This window comes from Daphnia pulicaria, chromosome 1 (assembly GCF_021234035.1).
Source record: "Daphnia pulicaria isolate SC F1-1A chromosome 1, SC_F0-13Bv2, whole genome shotgun sequence".
In the NCBI taxonomy this organism is placed as follows: Eukaryota; Metazoa; Arthropoda; class Branchiopoda; order Diplostraca; family Daphniidae; genus Daphnia; species Daphnia pulicaria.
In genome coordinates, this window is record NC_060913.1 from 20,895,977 (window position 1) to 20,914,153 (window position 18,177).

General features: G+C 39.6%; 1 protein-coding gene and 1 pseudogene across 1 annotated transcript; both read left to right on the forward strand.

Moving 5' to 3' along the window:
* Positions 1-765: 765 nt before the first annotated feature.
* Positions 766-15,769, forward strand: LOC124350698 (annotated as a pseudogene).
* An 80-nt stretch (positions 15,770-15,849) lies between these two features.
* Positions 15,850-17,625, forward strand: LOC124350787 (neprilysin-2-like). The gene is given in 7 exon segments (XM_046801650.1): positions 15,850-15,898; positions 16,572-16,757; positions 16,839-16,957; positions 17,040-17,171; positions 17,247-17,375; positions 17,408-17,569; positions 17,571-17,625. Coding segments are annotated over 7 exon segments (819 nt in total). The 3' UTR covers positions 17,613-17,625.
* Positions 17,626-18,177: the final 552 nt, after the last annotated feature.

Sequence of the window (18,177 nt, forward strand, 5' to 3'; positions counted from 1 at the left end):
CCAAGCTAAAGCGAGGTAATGCAAACTCTTTTGGCATTATATCATCGAATTTCTTACTACTTAGGCTAAAAAGGGTAGTAAAGACCTTCGCTTTGGCTGTCCAGCAAACTTTTTAAACGCTGCCCGCTTGGTAAAAAAGAGCTGGGATTCTATCACCGCCCAAACAACAGAAAGTTGTAGAGCTAATTCAAAATGCTTGCCACATCTCCAAATTGATATTTGTGCAAACGGAGGGCTAGAATATAAAAAAAACGCGACACAGCGGCAGGTTCAGGACATCTCTTCTCCGTTTGCCGACTTATCGATTACTAGTCGTGAAACTATCATACCCGAAATTTAAAATGGCCGAGAAGGAGAGGCCATTGTTAACAGATGGTTGGATCTTGAAACAGATCTAGAAGTTTTAGATCTTGGCATCGCCCGTGAGCTGTGCATGCAAGGTTTCGCCTCATGTCAAACGTCCAACTCCGCGTGGTGTCCGAGCCGGCCTGCCGAAGAGAAAACAAAGGACATTTCTGAAATTCCTGCCTTTTTCCCTCGTCAATGCAAGGTCTATGTCCGAACGATCAAATGTCATCTCGCATCACATTATTTCGAATGACTTGGAATTTCTGACGGTTACCGAGACATGGCTCTCTTCTGATCATGGCTAAGATGATTTATTGAACGTCTGCCCGGCCGGTTATAAATGCTGTTCATACTCCAAGAGTGGGCAAACGTGGTGGTGGCATGGCGCTTATTTACCGTTCGTCTCTCCGTGCTGAAATGGCTACGACGGGATTTTCTGCGTCTTCCTTCGAACACATGGCCGTCCGTCTTCATTGCAACTCTGTTTGCATACACCTTGTCATGATCTACCACCCTTCATCTCAGTCATCTAGATGCAGTGATGGTCAGTTCCTCAAAGACTTTGCTGATTTTCTCCAACTTCGGATGTTATCTCCTGGCAAGATGTTGATGGTGGGTGATTTTAACATCCATGTTGGCAATCCTGGTAATCCTAAGGCGAACAAGTTTTTCTCTCTTCTTAATTCCTTTGGTCTTTCCCAGCAAGTTCACGTTGCAACTCATCTTGATGGAAATCACACACTCGACCTGGTCATCACTCGCGACTCTGAGAATGTTATCACTCGTTGTAACAATACTGAGCTAATTTTTGATCACATTGCAGTCAATTCTAATGTAAAAGTGCACCGACCGGGTCGGCCTACGAAGAAAGTCATTTATCGTGAAGTAAACAAAATCGACTCTGAAAGATTCCTCTCTGATATGCTGGCTCTTCCTGTCTTCTCATCGCCGTCTTCCACCATTGATGGCCTAGTGTCTCAATACAATGGCGACTTGTTGTCTCTCCCTGATGCTCATGCTCCTGTTCGCACCAAAATGGCTGTTTTCAGGCCAGCTAATCCATGGCTGTCGGAAAAGGTGCTAGCTGTGCATAGGGAGGCAAAAGCCAGCGAGCGTCGGTGGAGAAATCGTTAGAAGAGTGGTATTGGTTTGGAAGTCGATAGACAAATTGTGAGAGACCTCAACAAGAAGAAGCGTAGGCTTCTTGATCGAGAGAAGGTGGCGTATCTCAACAGAGAGATAGCTAAAACATCTGAGAAGCTATCCCTCTTTAAAGTGGTGGATTCATTCCTTTTGAAAAAACCTGACTCTAAACTTTCCCGTCGTAGATCTTTGCAAGATTTGGTGGGCTGCTTCAGTGATCACTTCTGCAAGAAGGTTACTGACATTCGATCTGCCCTAGATGCAGTTCGCAACTGTCATCCGGCTGCTGATGTACCTGTGAACGTTACCCCATTTTCCTCGTTTGAAAGGGTCTTGGTATCTGAAATTGAATCATTTATTAAAGCTTGTCCCTCCAATTCTTCTTTCCGTGATCCTATTCCAATCCCGCTCTTGAAGAAATTTGCTGAATTTTTTCTGTGCCTTAAGTGTCCAACGTGTCAATTTCCCAAGGAGTTTTTCCAGATGAGATTAAGATAGCCTATGTTACTCCCCTCTTGAAAAGACCCTCTCTCTGCTCGGATTATCTTAACAACTACCGTCCTGTATCCTTTCTGTTCTTCATGTCTAAACTGGTTGAGCGGGTGGTGTGTCGGCAGCTCACTAGTCATTTGATAAAATGTAATCTCTTTGTCCCAGTGCAGTCGGCCTATAGGTCGGATCATTCAACTGAGGCTTTACTCAAAGTTGTTAATGATCTCCTACTAGTGTTGGATAATGGCGATGCTGCTGTGCTGACCTTACTTGACCAGAGTGCTGCATTCGACACTGTGGATCACGGTATTTTGTTGGGTCGTCTGAGTGCTCTTACCTTTCAGGCACTGTTCTCTCCTGGTTTGAGTCGTACTTGACTGGTCGCCTCCAGTTTATCTGTATTTCTGGTGTATGGTCTGCTGCTGTTCTTCTTCTTTTCGGTGTGCCCCAGGGGTCCGTACTTGGACCCGTTCTTTTCACCCTCTACAAAAGCCCTATTTATGCCATTTCAATGAGGCGCGGTGTCTCGGATCAACTGTATTCTGATGATATTCAGATGTATACAACTTTAACACTGGACCCGAACCACACTGACCAGAAGCGGGCCTTCTCCTCTATCACTTCCAGTGTCTAAAATATATCTGTATCTAAAACTATGGACTTCACCAGATGGCGCTGCCTGTCAAAGTCCATATTTTAGAACTTGAACGCCTCACCAATGGCCATATTACTAAACTATGGACTTTTCCTGGAAAGTATGGACTTTATCCAAATCAATCAACTGGAGTTTTGGTTAAACTGCCCGCTAACGATTGTATATTTATCATTCCTGTATGTATAAAATTCATGTAGATGTACGAAATTCATATGTTGTGCATTATAAGGAAAAAATAAGCATATTTCCACCCTTTTTTTATTTAGTTAAGCCATTATTTCGTAGCATGTTATTAAGTCTGCTAGCATAAAACGTATTAAATTAAATTACCCAGACAACTAGAAAAAAATACCAATTTTCTTTTATAAATCTAAGATCTAACCTGCTACAAAATGCTGACTGATGCGGACATATAATAACGGGAAAAGTTGCGCACGCAGAAAAGGCTTAAGCGGTGGCCACTATATTTTCTATTGTTTATTCAAATATCTCTACATTTTTAATACCAAATTTTAATTTAATATTTTTTTCATAAGTTTCTGTTAACCTTTTTTAAATAAATTTTAAATGCCCACTTGTGAAGCTGTTATTCAAATTGGTTTCAGCCGTTTTGTTTTCATTTTCCTCATTTTCAATCATTCCTTTTCCGACCAAAGGACTCCGAACGCGTTCAAATTAGAGACCAATGAAAAAATCTCCATTCCCCTGTTCTGAGTTTGTCGAATGCCCGATTTTGGAGTTCATGAACTCCTTCCTAAAAAATTCACGTTATGATACATCAGTGCAACAATTGCAAAGAATATTTCCATCAGGAATGCGAGAACTTACCCGAATCTGCCATCAAGTGCAAAAAAGTGCCCTGGTACCGCTCATTTTACATTTAAACGTTAAAATATTTTGTGTTATTTCTTTTCTCAATTCAAGAATTATAAGACTTTTTTGCTTTGACAACAGTTGTTTGTTATGCGTGATACGTATTTACTTGGTATTAAACGATTCAAAAAATAAACTTGGAAATTCTGTAAAATGTATGTGTCTTCTCAAATATTTAAAAATCTATAATACTTAAATTTCCGTGTGTAATTTGGGAAAGTTCATCTAAGCATATTAGCACATATTAGGTGGTAGGCCAATAAGTGCACTTTTTAGGCACAAAAATCCATACCTAAATACTGGAAACGCCATGAAGTGAAGTCCATAGTTTTAGGACAAAGTCCATATTTTAGGTCCCTAAGTCCATGCTTTCGGACTGGCAGCGCCATCTGGTGAAGTCCATAATTTTAGATCGAAGTCCATATTTTAGTAGTCCATTTTGGACTGTCCAATTCCATAGTTTAGTAACACCCGAATTAAGGATAGACTGTAATCAAAGTGGCAGGACAACACATCAAAGTTAATATTTTAATCAATGGATGAATTCTTATGGCTTTGCGGCTCGCCCAAAGTTAATGATTAAAAATGTCAAAATTATGCCCAAAATATTTTTGGATGAATCCTAATGACAATATGTCTTTGGAAATCTACGATATTAAAAAACTTACCGAAAGACCAAATAAAGAATCAGTGACATAGCCGATGTTTACCAATGTTTACAAAGTCAGCACTCAGGACGGAGGTTATTAATCACACTACACTTATGTTGGAACTAAATAAAATATTAAAAAAAAAACAATTTTTTATATGATCTTCTTTATAGGTCAGTTTATTGATGAGGGCAGCAATTGTCGCATCACATAAGATTTATTTGATCAAATTTTGTACAGCAATTAACTCAGAACAGCTACACGATCACTGAAACAAAATTCTCGAATAAAAGTGAATCTCTTCGGGTTTCTTTGATTTGGAAATTTAGAGGGTAGCCAGGGATATTTTTTCTCGCGTTTTCTGAAATATACTCTTGTATGTGTCTTTTCTTTCTTTTTTCCATTAGTAAATGTTTCCTTATTAAATAACTTGTGGTAAAGGTTAAGCTTGTCAAGTCGAATTTTGGAGAGGGACACTTGCTCGGCTCTCAATTCCATGAAAAAAGCTGGGCAGAGAAGCGCGGTTGAGAAGTTTTTTACATAGAACTTACTGGTTGTGGCTTTTGGCGATGACCACTGCCTTTGCCACATTTTCTTGGCGTGCTTGTCTAGCCTTTTTTGTGTAGCTACCGATGGCCTGATGCTCACGATTTCTGGGAACTCGGCTTGCAGTTTGACTGCCCTGTCCACCTCTTCGTTACTCCTAATGCTGAAGTGACCTTTGATACATGCGAATGTTAGGTGGCTGCTTCTGTTGTTCACTTCCACATGCTCTGGATGCATCTTGCGGTTGTGGAGGTCTGCCTCACTGTGGTTGACGAGATTTTTTCTTAAGACCGGCCTTTATTCGTGCATTATTGATTATTACGGCCTTTCGGTGACGCTTTGCTCCACCCACTTTGTCGCCGTATAGATGTAGTATAGACTGTCAGTTCTCCTTCCTCCGTCGGCTCAATTTTCCCGAGTGGGCAAATTTCTTTTATTGCCATCCGTTGGATTACGAATGCCGCTCTGCAGCTTCTATCCCGTCTTCTTGTTGCGTCAGTGAAGAAAAGGGTGTGTTCTCCCAACCTCTTTTCCATAAATAATTTTTCCTCCGCTGTATTGGCGGGAGCTGTAACGATCTCGGGATATGTCATCTGCCACGGTGGTTTGGTGTAGACGTGGAATTTGTCGGTAGCTTTTAAGTCGATCCCTGCTACCTCGATGAATTGGGAGGCTCTTTCAATGAATGAGGACTCTTGATTCCATTCCCTTTCGAACCACGGCTTGTCTATCTCTCTATCAGTGAAAAGCCGGATTGGAAACGGATTCTTAAGAGATACTTTGCTGCTGTGAGGTTTCTCCTTAAGCTAAGGGCCATCTCACCTCTTTAAATTCGTAGAGCGTCATTTGCGGTTTCTCTTGGTAAGCTGAGGCACACTCTTATGGCCTTTGCTCAAATAGAGTCCACAATTTGCCTTTGTTGTTGGGGTGGCCAAATCGAACACACATTTTTTTGCCGATCAGACAGTAGTAAATTACCTACCTAAATTTGGGAACGCGCGAGAGAACCATATGGAAAAAGGCATTTTTTCTCGGCGTTCCCAAAAATACAATTTTCATCGGAATGCAACGATTTCTTTTACGTAGACATTAGAGGTAAGATTGAGTCATTTTTTATTTTCAATTCAAGGGAAGGGTAGGGTTTTGAAAGAGCCCTAAGGTTAGGAACGCTCCGAAGAGTACTATGTAAATTACGGTACTTTAAAGGGTTATAACTATAGAACGGGTTGAGCTAGCACGGCGCGATCAACTTCGAAATGAAGAGATTATCAAGCTCTATATCAGTATTGATTTCCAGATTTTTCGCTTCAGGTTCATTGTAGTCCATTCTTAATTGAAAACAGATTTTATTTTTATCCGTTCTAATCCCAAACTTCCCTCCGTTTTCACCCACCTCCTCCCTTCCGCTTCTTCCCCCTCCCTTCCTCCCCTACGCTTATGAGAATTCAACAACTCCACGTAGGTGGAAACGGGGGGGGAGGGGGAGAAAGGGACTCGAACTTGTAAAACAATTATTTCCAATAGCTTGCATACGCGGGACGTCAGGGACATCGGTCGGTAGGAGGACGGCTCTGTATAGGTGGTTTCCCCGGTTTGACAATCCGGTCCACCAGCGAGTGCTTCCATTCAGACGGGAGAGATGACACACACCCAAGATTTGTTTACTAGTTTCATTAGCGTCTATTTTGCTGCCTTGGATAGGTGGCGAATCATGGGGACTGTGATTTTATCATCTCCTGGAGTTGAATCTTTCGCGGCCTCAAAAGCCTCCGCTAGCTCTTGTGGAGAGAATAAGTCTTCCAGATCGGAGTTTACTTGGCTTTCCTCTTCTATTTGGCTTTGTTTCCGCTTTTCAAAAGTCTCTCTTTAGTTCAGGAACTTCCTCGATAGGTTTGAATCACTGCTTACTTCCACGTAGACGTCGGCAAACATATTGGCTTTCTGCTCCTTATGGAAATAACATTACCATTTTCACCTCACTAGGCCGGATGGTGCGCCGGATTTTCCTCTTTTGGACATCATATTTGTTGGTCTAGTTCTCTTGAGGTTGTGGTCTTTTTTATCTGAGTGCAGTACTCTTTTCAGTGTTACTGCCTTTGCTAACTTGATGATTTTTGGTGTGTTACTAAACTATGGACTAAACTATGCCAAGTCCAAAATCGATTTCTAAAATATTGTCACGTTGGGATCGGCTGGATTTCCGACGAAGAAGAACGTACACAGAAGTGATGCAAAAGTTTTCGCTGCTATAACAGTTAGGTGAAGAGTCCCACCTTCACTGTTGGCACCAACAGCCACTGCCTTGAGACACGACACAAACTCTCAACAAGATCACATAAAATTACTCGGGGTCAATCCGTCCGTTCATTCATTCAAAAGTATAAAAAAAAACGTTAAAACATTGACGGAAATAATGTTAAAATAAAAATGTATTCTAACTTCTAAGCACTCAGCAATTACAATCTCACAAATAGTGGTTGACTTGAAAGCCACTTTCTACTAAAAAGCCTCTACTACTAGGCTGTCGGCCTCCCCCCTTTGTTTAGTGTTGAATTATTTTTTTTTTCTGTTGCAAAGTTTTCGTGTTTTGATCGACAGTTTTTCGTCGTGTTTCTACTACGATAAGAACCCTCGACTTTTGAATGTGTCGACAGGTCTGGATGTAGAGAGGCCACAGAAAACGGTGACCTCGATCTTTTAACTTTACGTCAGTTTGATTGTTTGGCATTTTGTGCCGCAGAGAATCTGGTAACGCATACTGAGCAATTCGGCATCTGGTAAATTTCCAACAGACTTGATTTCAATTCATTAGTTGTGTACATGCCTGGCATTTAATGTTGATTTCTTTTCTTTTTACATTTGCTGCTCTTGTAGGTTCCCACTTTCCGAATGGCACACTACATTGAACAAGGTGAGCTTGACTTACTTTAGATAACAATCAGTCGTGTGTTTTTACTCTTCCCGTCAGGCATTTATTCTTTTCCCGTTTCTGGAAAGCCAGTCAACATTCTGAACACCACCGTTTTCAAATTTTCCTGTTTTAAAGCCAGCTAGTGGGCAACGATTCCTTCCCAGTAATGTTAGCTTAGCAGGAACAGCAGGTGCTGCATACCTCCCCAGGTCGCCATTTAAGTTTTTTGTGTGTTTCGACACACACACACCCAGCATTTGAGAAAGCCACAGGCAGCCCCTCTTTTCACACACAGCAGCAGCAGAACACACACCTGCTGCCATTGTTTTACCTTTTTTTTCACCGTCACACATTTTTGAAAAACGGAAAAAGACGGTCGTGAATTGACGCAGCGGTTTTTGTTGTTTTTAGAATTCAATCTCACGTATTCCGATAGAAGAAAACGTGGTCTTTTTAATGGCGTTTTTTTTAATTTGATGTAACGATTACAAGTTGATGAAACAATTATTAAAAGCCGAACCCAAAGCACAGTCGTCCTGGCTTCGGAGAAAAAGGGCCTCACTTTTGGTCGTTCGTTCTGAAACGACCGCCACCCGACTACATATAGGCGACTCCCCCTTATAAACACACTTTCAGTCCGGAGACACAATTGACCAAAGAAATTCGCTCCAATTCATCGTTACACTGTCGTCGGCCAGGTTTCATTTTTGATTTTGAGAAGGTAAATTTGAGTTTGTACCTTTGTGTTGTGTTGTGACCAGACTATGACTTTATGGCCTCCAATTCAAGCACCAGTTACGTAACACATTCCATGGTTGAATGAGTTTATCATGTTTAATTTCTTTTTTAGTAGCCGTCAATGTACTATTCCCATGCAGTATATAACCCTTAACCGTATAACCCTTAAAAGCGGGGAAATGAAACTTCCCATAAAAAAGTGGGTAGGCCTACACACTTAAATGAAGATGTGTCTACTGTCTAATATAATGTGAATTGTGCAGTGCTTTTTGGTAGGCGAAGGGGGTTGTGATGCTCCCGTTTTTCCGCATTTGTACCAAAATTCGCGATTCGTTCTTTGATTCATGGTACTTGCGCAATAAAAAAAATCACAAAAACAAAACCCATCGTTGTAGCCTAACGATACTTTCAATTCATCAGTTAAACTTTAAAGTTTAAAGAATGAATTTGGGCATTATTACTACTCTCAACATCCTTGTCAACGTGAAAAGAACGGTTGTCTGCCTTTCGCTCTCTAGTGATCAATTCGTTAACTAAAATTCTATCTATTTATTTACAGGGATTATCGAGCAGACAAAATCCCCCATGCAGTCCCCCAGCTCAGCAGCAGAGGTGGATGGTGAATCAAACCATGCAGTTGCAGGCGTACCTTCTGCTGGAGGATCTGATGGGAAACAGTCTTCTAGCTCGGCTGTACGTGCTAGGACTCGATGTAGCAGTTCTACGGCATCCACCTCTTCTCCATTAAAGTTAATGCTGGGATCCAATTTCGAGGTTGGGGAGAAGATTGGATTTGGCGAGTTGAGATTAGGTTAGCATGCGTCTTTCATATGGTTTTGATAACGAATGCCAAAATGTTTCCCTCGAGCATTTAAGCCTTGGGACTTTTGTTATGAAATTATTTCGATGTAACCTCTTTCTATTTCCAGGAAAAAACAGGATACAAATGAATATGTGGCAATGTTATGTTCGACGAGACTTGTAAGAAGAAACAAATGTATTCTAGGTCTCGAGAACTGCAAGTGCCTTGTACAAAGCGTGAACTGAACTGAAGGGCTTCGATGAGCCGTCGTCTCGCTCTCACCGCCGGAAGCCGCTTACGCGCTCCCATCTAGCGGAGGGATACATAACAGGCAATAAAAGTGGAGTCTCTTGAATCGGTGGCGCCCCTACTCAACAAGGAGTATCACTTCTATCGGATGATGTGGCGTCACAGTTTAATAAGTAAACTAAAACTTGAAAAGTTTGGCTATTTTTTACTAAAAATAATTCTTTTCTTCCTCAGCTGGAATACCAGAGGTTTACTATTTTGGAACGTGTGGCAAAAAGTATAACGCACTGGCCATGGAGCTGCTGGGGTCCAGCCTTGAAGATCTTTTTAAGTTGTGTGGTCGGAAACTTTCATTGGAAACTGTCCTTAAGATTGCGTTTCAGACGGTAAAGAATCTTCAATTTGTTCTAATTTAATGCATTTTTTTATCTTTAAATGAGTTCTCGTTTCGAAATAACAGATCGATAGATTGGAGATGGTACACAGTGTCGATTTGATACACTGTGACGTGAAACCTTCACACTTTCTTGTCGGCCGAAGTCATACAAAGAAGGAAGACGTCATCCACCTAATCGGTAAAGTTTTCCGCAAAAGTTTATCTTTCTGGTGATTAAAGAAACCAACAACTTAACCTATTTCCACACAGGTTTTGGTCTGGCAAAAAGTTATGTTGATTAAACAAAAAATCAAAGCAGACGAGACGATATGGAAGCTTTAGGGCACATGTGTCTATACTTCTTGCGTGGTGACACTGTGGATGAGCGTGATCAGAAAATCGACGAAACTAAGCGGGCTACTTCCATTGAGGCTTTTTTTTCACTTCTATAATTACTTATCCGTCATCTGCTTATTATTAACGTAAAATATTTTATTTGTCTACTAGATGATATTAAATCTGCATATCGGCGAGTTGAACGACTGAGTAAAGGATAAACGTTTGAAGAATCTGAGCAAGTAAAGCGTTTGAGAATAGCGAATAAAAAGTATGCTGATGATTACGAAATCGGGGAATTTTCAAAAGCTAGTGAGAAAGCTCTATCGCAAGAATCGACCAGGACTACGCCACCCTCAGTGAAAAAGTCGTTAGCCAAGAAGCCCACACAACAAAACATTTCAAATTTCCCATCTATGCTGAATAGTAGTGTCCCCGAAGGTAATATATGATTATTGTTATTAAGTTGTAGTATCATAATAAGTTACTTTCTTTTATTAGTATCCGGAAAACGTGGAGTGGATAAAGGCAAATCTTTGAAAGCTGTCATTCAAACAGCCACAGTCAGCACTGTTTCAAATTCCGAATCATTCGAGAAAGATATGGTTGCGCCCGAAGGTAAATGACAATAGATATTATGTTGTTATTATATATTGGCAGAACAGTTAATTTTTTATTGTTATTAGGATTATTTCAGCGCAATGGTCAGGTCACGTTGACGCGATGTGATGATATGAGCAACGACTCTGGTATCAATATTGACACAGTTTAAGAACCATCACATATAGAAGATTTTGAAAGTTCATACCAGGAGACAACGCTGGCATCTAGAGCGACCAATGCAACCAAAGTCCGCGATATCAACTTCAGCCAAAAGAGACGAAGCAAAAGCCAGAAAAATACTTCAGAATTAGAAATGGTGTTGTACGTATGGATTTTTTTTTAGAATACTCTATTTTATGCAACTATATCTAAATACTTTTTTTTTTGTCCAGGACTCCTGCTCAAATGAGTCGTCTACTGATCAAAATGGATCAGCGAAGTAAGCGAACAGAAAAAATGGTGATAGAGATTAAAAATAATCGTGCTGCTGGAGTCTTTTCTCCTTCCGGACTTCAATTATTGAAGAACAAGCTTCCCACAATGCCTTTCGACGATTGGAGTGAACTGGTGAAATTTGAGGATATCATAGCTAGCGATGATGGGGCTTCTATAAAAAACGATTTGGTACGTACACTATATTTATTTCTACATAAAACCAATGTGTAATGTTATTAACGTAACTTTAAATTCTAGTTGGCATTCCTACAAATGGTACCTGGTACTTCAGTATATCAAACTGCCAAAAACATGATGGCTACTCTGATATCCATACCGCTATCCCAGCTATGTACTTTTAAAGGAACATCTGTTATTCGTGACAAAGGAATAAAGAAAAACAAATTTTCTCAATCTTGCCCAACTATCTTGGCTTGCATTAGTGGTAATAATTGACGTAATTTATATAAGTTATAAAAATTAAATAATAATGATAAACACTTTTGTATATTTAGCTGCCTGTTTATCCCGACATCACGATAAATACGACCCTAATCAATTCAAAACGTCTTTACAAAAGTTTTTTATTGAATCTGGAGATAAAAATGGGGGCACAGAGAAAAGAAAGAGAAAAATCAACGAAAAAAAATTAGAAGGACAGATTAAACAAAAAAATCTCTCAAAAAATTCAGCAAGTGACATCTTTGAATCGTCGGAGGGAGACGTGGAATCATCTGGAAATGAAGCAGCCAATTTCAGAAAAAACAAAAAAAAAATTTTGATTGTATTAGTTCGTTCTTTAGTTCAGGTTCATCAGATTCAGATAATTGATTTCTATGTCCAACATTGCCGTGAAACATGAATCGAAAAATAAACAAATTGTGGACTGTAAATTTTTTTCTTTCATAAATTTCCAATAATAACTTCCTCTGCAAAATACGATGTATGCAGTTTTCAGCTAAATATAAAGCAAATAACATTCGCCAACATTTGAAAAGTAATAAATCTGTTATTTTACCAATATAAGTAAAATAACTTGAAAAATATTGTGACCCAATAAATTCGGGTGCAAAAATATATTGGATAAATATTTAAAAAAATTATTTTACCAACATCTCAATTGTAGGAATATAATATTTTAGCAATATTTGGGAAATATACTCTGCTAGCTGGGAAGTATCATAAACCTATATTTCATTTGAAGTACATAACTGCAAATATTAATTTATTCATTTTTCTTTGTGAATTTAGACGGAGATTTTTTTACCCAAGTTCCTGTACTTGTTGGGCCTCAAAAAACGTGTCCGTCACGACCTCTTTTTAAGGAATAACCAACGGTAAATTCTAGACAGTTGTCGTCAGTGTTTCATGGATGGCATATTCAGAGTGGTACCAAATGAATTCGCTCAATTGTGAAAGTGTTTTCGATCAACGGCTTTCCTGAAATACAAAAGCGGAGAGATTATTCAAGTCCCTCCTGCCTTTTTAAGTAAAGAAACGAATAAAAGAGCCTTACTTTATATGTAAAGGTTTTGAGGCGATAAAAAAACTGTTCCTCAGTATTTGTTTGAAGAAATGTTTTCTGATTTTGAGAAAGCGGTATTTAAGGAGGTAAAGAAGTGTATTTCTGAAGTACATCATTTTGGACGTTCCTTTAATTGGAAACAGGCTGGATTACGTAAGGCAAGATAAATTTTTGTTTCGGCTCAGAATATCTGAATATATATGTATATAATATAACTTACTAAGTTATATTACACCACATTTTACCATTTCTTCGCAAACAGGCTCAACTCTCAACAGTAGAGCGGAAAGAAGAAATTCCATAGATTAACCAAAATCCGCAATATACGATTATGAACAAACCCGATACTTATTACTTGTCTATTCCCAATTAAATTTTCACATTTTTATAGAGCTCAATGTAAAACATGTCATCATTTATTTAAATTTTCATCGAAAAGTTAAATGAATAGCAGGCATCTGTTGTCCAGGTAAATGGTAAGTTATATTTCATAGTTTTATGCGACTTTTGATCCCCAATTCAAAATGACAATTTTTGAAAATCTATTAATTAAATCAAATTGAAATGTTGAGAAAATGAAATTAATCCTTAGGCTGATCCCTGTCTTTTAACCATTGTAAAGGAAAAGGAAATGTCACTACGAAAGTTGAGTTAAGCTACCCATTATTTATTATTCTTTCTTTTTTGTTATAGTAGTATAAACAAAGGGCTATAACGAAGAAATTTTATACAGAAAAGCATATTGAAGTAATCAGAGTTATACAATATAAATTACTGAAATAAAAAAAACGAAATATTCACGGGTGTTCTTAGAAATAAATTTTTATTGAAAAATTGGGGCTTCGGCCTATACCGCTAGTGTATAAACAAACGTAAACAACCAGCAAAAATGGCAGACTCCAAAACAATTGACACGCGAAACTGCGAAGTGAATTGCCCCTATAGCGACGAACACAAGGGAAGAGAACGACAGAGAAAACGGCGGAAGATGTATTTTTTTTAGAGGCAACGCCGCATAAACAAAGCTCAAGGCAAATTTAAACGTACTTGAATTTGATTTAAGCATTGTTATAACTTGGCAACTTCGCCGCTTTCCTCTTAGAGAATGAGTAGTGCAGTTGGTCTTGAATCTGTGGTCAAGCAAGTACGCATTTTTTGTTTATTCAACATAACTTTTTGCCAGACCGAAACCTGTGTGGAAATAGGTTAAGTTGTTGGTTTCTTTAATCACCAGAAAGATAAACTTTTGCGGAAAACTTTACCGATTAGGTGGATGACGTCTTCCTTCTTTGTATGACTTCGGCCGACAAGAAAGTGTGAAGGTTTCACGTCACAGTGTATCAAATCGACACTGTGTACCATCTCCAATCTATCGATCTGTTATTTCGAAACGAGAACTCATTTAAAGATCAAAGAAATGCATTAAATTAGAACAAATTGAAGATTCTTTACCGTCTGAAACGCAATCTTAAGGACAGTTTCCAATGAAAGTTTCCGACCACATAACTTAAAAAGATCTTCAAGGCTGGACCCCAGCGGCTCCATGGCCAGTGCGTTATACTTTTTGCCACACGTTCCAAAATAGTAAACCTCTGGTATTCCAGCTGAGGAAGAAAAGAATTATTTTTAGTAAAAAATAGCCAAACTTTTCAAGTTTTAGTTTACTTATTAAACTGTGACGCCACATCATCCGATAGAAGTGATACTCCTTGTTGAGTATGGGCGCCGCCGATTCAAGAGACTAAACTAAGCGGGCTACTTCATTGAGGCTCTGTGTGAAGGCTTCCCTGGTAAGTGTTTTCTTGCCCTCTGGCTAGCAATTCATGTCCTGAATTATGCAAGATGGGAAAATTGTCTGTAGAGAATCGAAATCGTTTTCTCATCACTTCTTCTCTCCCATTTATAGAGGAGTTTGCCACCTACTTACGGTATGTACGGAATTTGGACTTGTTCGAGAAACCAGATTACGATCATCTTCGAAAACTGCTCCGCGATCTCTTTGACCGGATGGGTTATATCGACGATAACAAGTTTGACTGGACCGATCAAAACACGGTAATAAATCAATCCCTTCAAACAACCATTGTATTTATTTGTTGCCTCTCTTTGATCGTCACGTTTTCTTTTTGTTATTGAATGTCATGATAATAATTGTTGTTTTATTTTGTTGTGTCTCTTAACAGTCAACTCCGGTGGGATCAGTGTCAACTAACCAGGCAGTCGAAGCCAAACCACTCGGGCAGCCGGATCGGCATAAATTAGAGTTGAAAGAAGAAATCGGAAAAGCCATTAGTCCTACCGTCCGCGCAACTGCATCGTCGCCACAAGAAGATCGTCGTAACGGGCTCATACTCTGCGCTATCAATCAGATGATGGGTGTGGGTCTAAATTTGACTCCAAATAAAGTCCCCCACGAAGCAGACGAATTGATTGCAGCCGGAATTGCCCCGAAGGACGTGGGTGCCATTCAAGTTTGGCAAAGTTGGGATCCAAATAAAGTCCCCCACGAAGCAGACGAATTGATTGCAGCCGGAATTGCTCCGAAGGACGTGGGTGCCATTCAAGTTTGGCAAAGTCTGGATCCAAATAAAGTCCCCAACGAAGCAGACGAATTGATTGCAGCCGGAATTGCCCCGAAGGACGTGGGTGCCATTCAAGTTTGGCAAAGTCTTGGAGCACAAAGTAATGTCCAATCTGATTTCCAGTTTCCACCCAACAAGGCCACACTGAATTTACTCCGCGGCATGATGACGATGACACGGAAAGTCGAAGTGAAGGAAAGTGAGCTTCCGACGGGAGACCCGGATGAAGATGCCAAATTACTTAACATATTTAATAAACTGCTTGGCCCTTGGACGCGGCCTTTTCTTGCTTTGGAAGAGGATCTTAATAAACTGCTTGGCCCTTGGGCGCCGCCTTTTTTTGCTTTGGAAGAGTATCAGGATCCTGTTGGTGGCCCTTAAAGCCCAATATAGACCCTGCGAATAAGTCTTGGCTCGAGTTTCCGATGTATTTTTTCAATCCAGACTGAACAAGTTGTGAATTTCTGAAAGAAATTTTTGAAAAATAAAATTCGATTTAATCCTGCTTTTTCTTTTTTTTTCAATCAAGTACAATCTACCTATGTTAATAGTCGATCAGCTTATTCAGCTACTTTCATAACAAATATGGTGTCGTCGGCTTCCCTCACACTGGTTGATGGTGGTCGATCATTCGGTAAGTGCTCGTCTCTTTGTGATTATCTTCATAATGTAAAGTATCCCTGTTTTTATTACTATATTAAAGTTCCCACATTTTGATGCCATATTTATGGGTTTTCTATCTGTAGAACTAGAGTAGGTTTTTCATCTAAAAAGGGAGGGGGGTCGTGCCTGACACAGGCTTTTTTTTGCCTGTCAATTCCTTTATTTTATTGCGTTTGATTTAATGACACATTTGATTCCATCAAAATGTGTGTTCAAAAGGGTAAAATATATTAAATTATCAAGTAACTGTCATCTCCCTTTCAATTACTGGAAATCAAGTTCTCGTAAAAATGTATGGTCAATGTGTTGTTTGTTCAATAATATTTGTTTCTTGAAATCTATTTAGGATTCGGTCCCTGATTACAATGATCTTGTTGCCTGTAACTGCCGTCCATTTTACTGTTGGAATATTATCGTCTTTTACTTGACCCAGATGCATTCTGAGTGAAAGTTTGCCAGTTTCTACACTTCTCGTCCAGAGTATTTAATGAATTTCAAGTTGTGTCCGTTACTTCCAGTTTAACCTTTTATAGTTATAGAGCAAACTTTGACTTGGTTGCTACTGCCTGGAAGAAATTGCTTTATTCAGAAGTTGCCTCCAAAATTGCCAAGAATTCTTGGTATTCACTAAAAAAACATTGTAGTCGGCATCAGCCATTCCTCTAAAGGACTACCTGCGCAACGCCCTCAATCTGACCGTCTTTGGCACGAATTACCCGCGAATTACGCATTCAAAAAGTTGCGCGAATCCGTCAACAAGACGAACTGGATTTCTCACGGTAGACCGGCCGTTGTCAATGCTTACTATTCACCACTAGAGAACTCGATCCGTAAGTTCCTTCTTTCGACACACGATATCTCTCTGCCAAGATGTATCATGTGAATTATTCTATTCTTTTGTATTCACGCAGAATTTCCGGCCGGTATCCTTCAAGGCGCATTCTTCGGCAAAAACAGACCCGCCTACCTAAACTATGGCACCATCGGTTGGGTTATTGGGCACGAAATCACGCACGGATTCGATGATCAGGTAAAAAAATAAATCATTCTTTTTTAAAATGTTCCCACGATCTTATCGTTCAAATATCATTATTATTATTTGATGCGTGCAGGGACGTCAATTCGGTCCCGACGGCAATTTGGCCGAATGGTGGGAATCGCCGACCAAGAAAAATTATTTGGAGCGGGCCCAGTGCATTATTAACCAATACGGCAATTACTCATTCCCGGAACTCGGCTTGAATGTAATTATATTTAAAACCACAACAACAGGAAAATGATTCATTTGAAATTTATAAATCTTTTTTTATTTAAAATAGATCAACGGAATCAATACTCAAGGTGAAAACATTGCCGTCAAAGGCAGGATCAAGGAAGCCAGTATCGAGCCTACATCAAATACGCGACAGTACACTCACGATCCGGTTTCGAGAACTGGGATCAAGTCGAGCAGCGATTGCCCGGCCAGTACAATGTGAGACAATTGTTTTGGCTGGGAGCCGCCAACGTGTGGTGTCAGAAATCACGACCGGAAAGCTTGAAACTGCACATCCTGACGGGCGCCCACTCTCCATCCCGCTTCCGCGTCCGTGGACCCTTCGCCAACATGCCCCAATTCGCATCCGATTACAATTGTCCCCTAGAGCAGTGCAATGAATCCAGTACAAAAATGCGCCGTCTGGTAAAACATTTACATTTTTTTTTAAACAAAAAAGTTAATGCGTCATCCCGTTCATTTTTTAAAAATTACGTAATCCACGATATTTGGAATTTTGATAATTTTTTTTTTAACTAGACCAGCTTTTTTTTAATCCCTAAAAATTCGTTCATCCACATTTTACACACACACTCAATCTATATACACAGCTAGACTGTTTTTTTTTCCTTATTTTTTCCCTTAACGTTCACTAAAAGTCCCGACAAGTAAATACACGTTTCGTTGTGTCTGCCCTTAAGCACATCTCTTTTAAAACATTTCGTTCTTATAGGAAACTTGACCTCGGCGAGCCAATGGGCTGCCACTACTATTACTCTCAGCCAAAATGAGAGAAAGAGAAACATATTTTTCCCACGTATTATTTCAGTTGAAAATATGTGAAAAAAGGTATATCTGGGTCAAGGGGGGAGCAAATCAAACGCTGGCGGCGTCATCATATCTTACATTTAACTTTCACTTATTTTCCGTACCTGTACATAATACTACGCAACTGCTGCTGACCAGAGGAAAGATTAGAAAGGAAAATCGCAGTC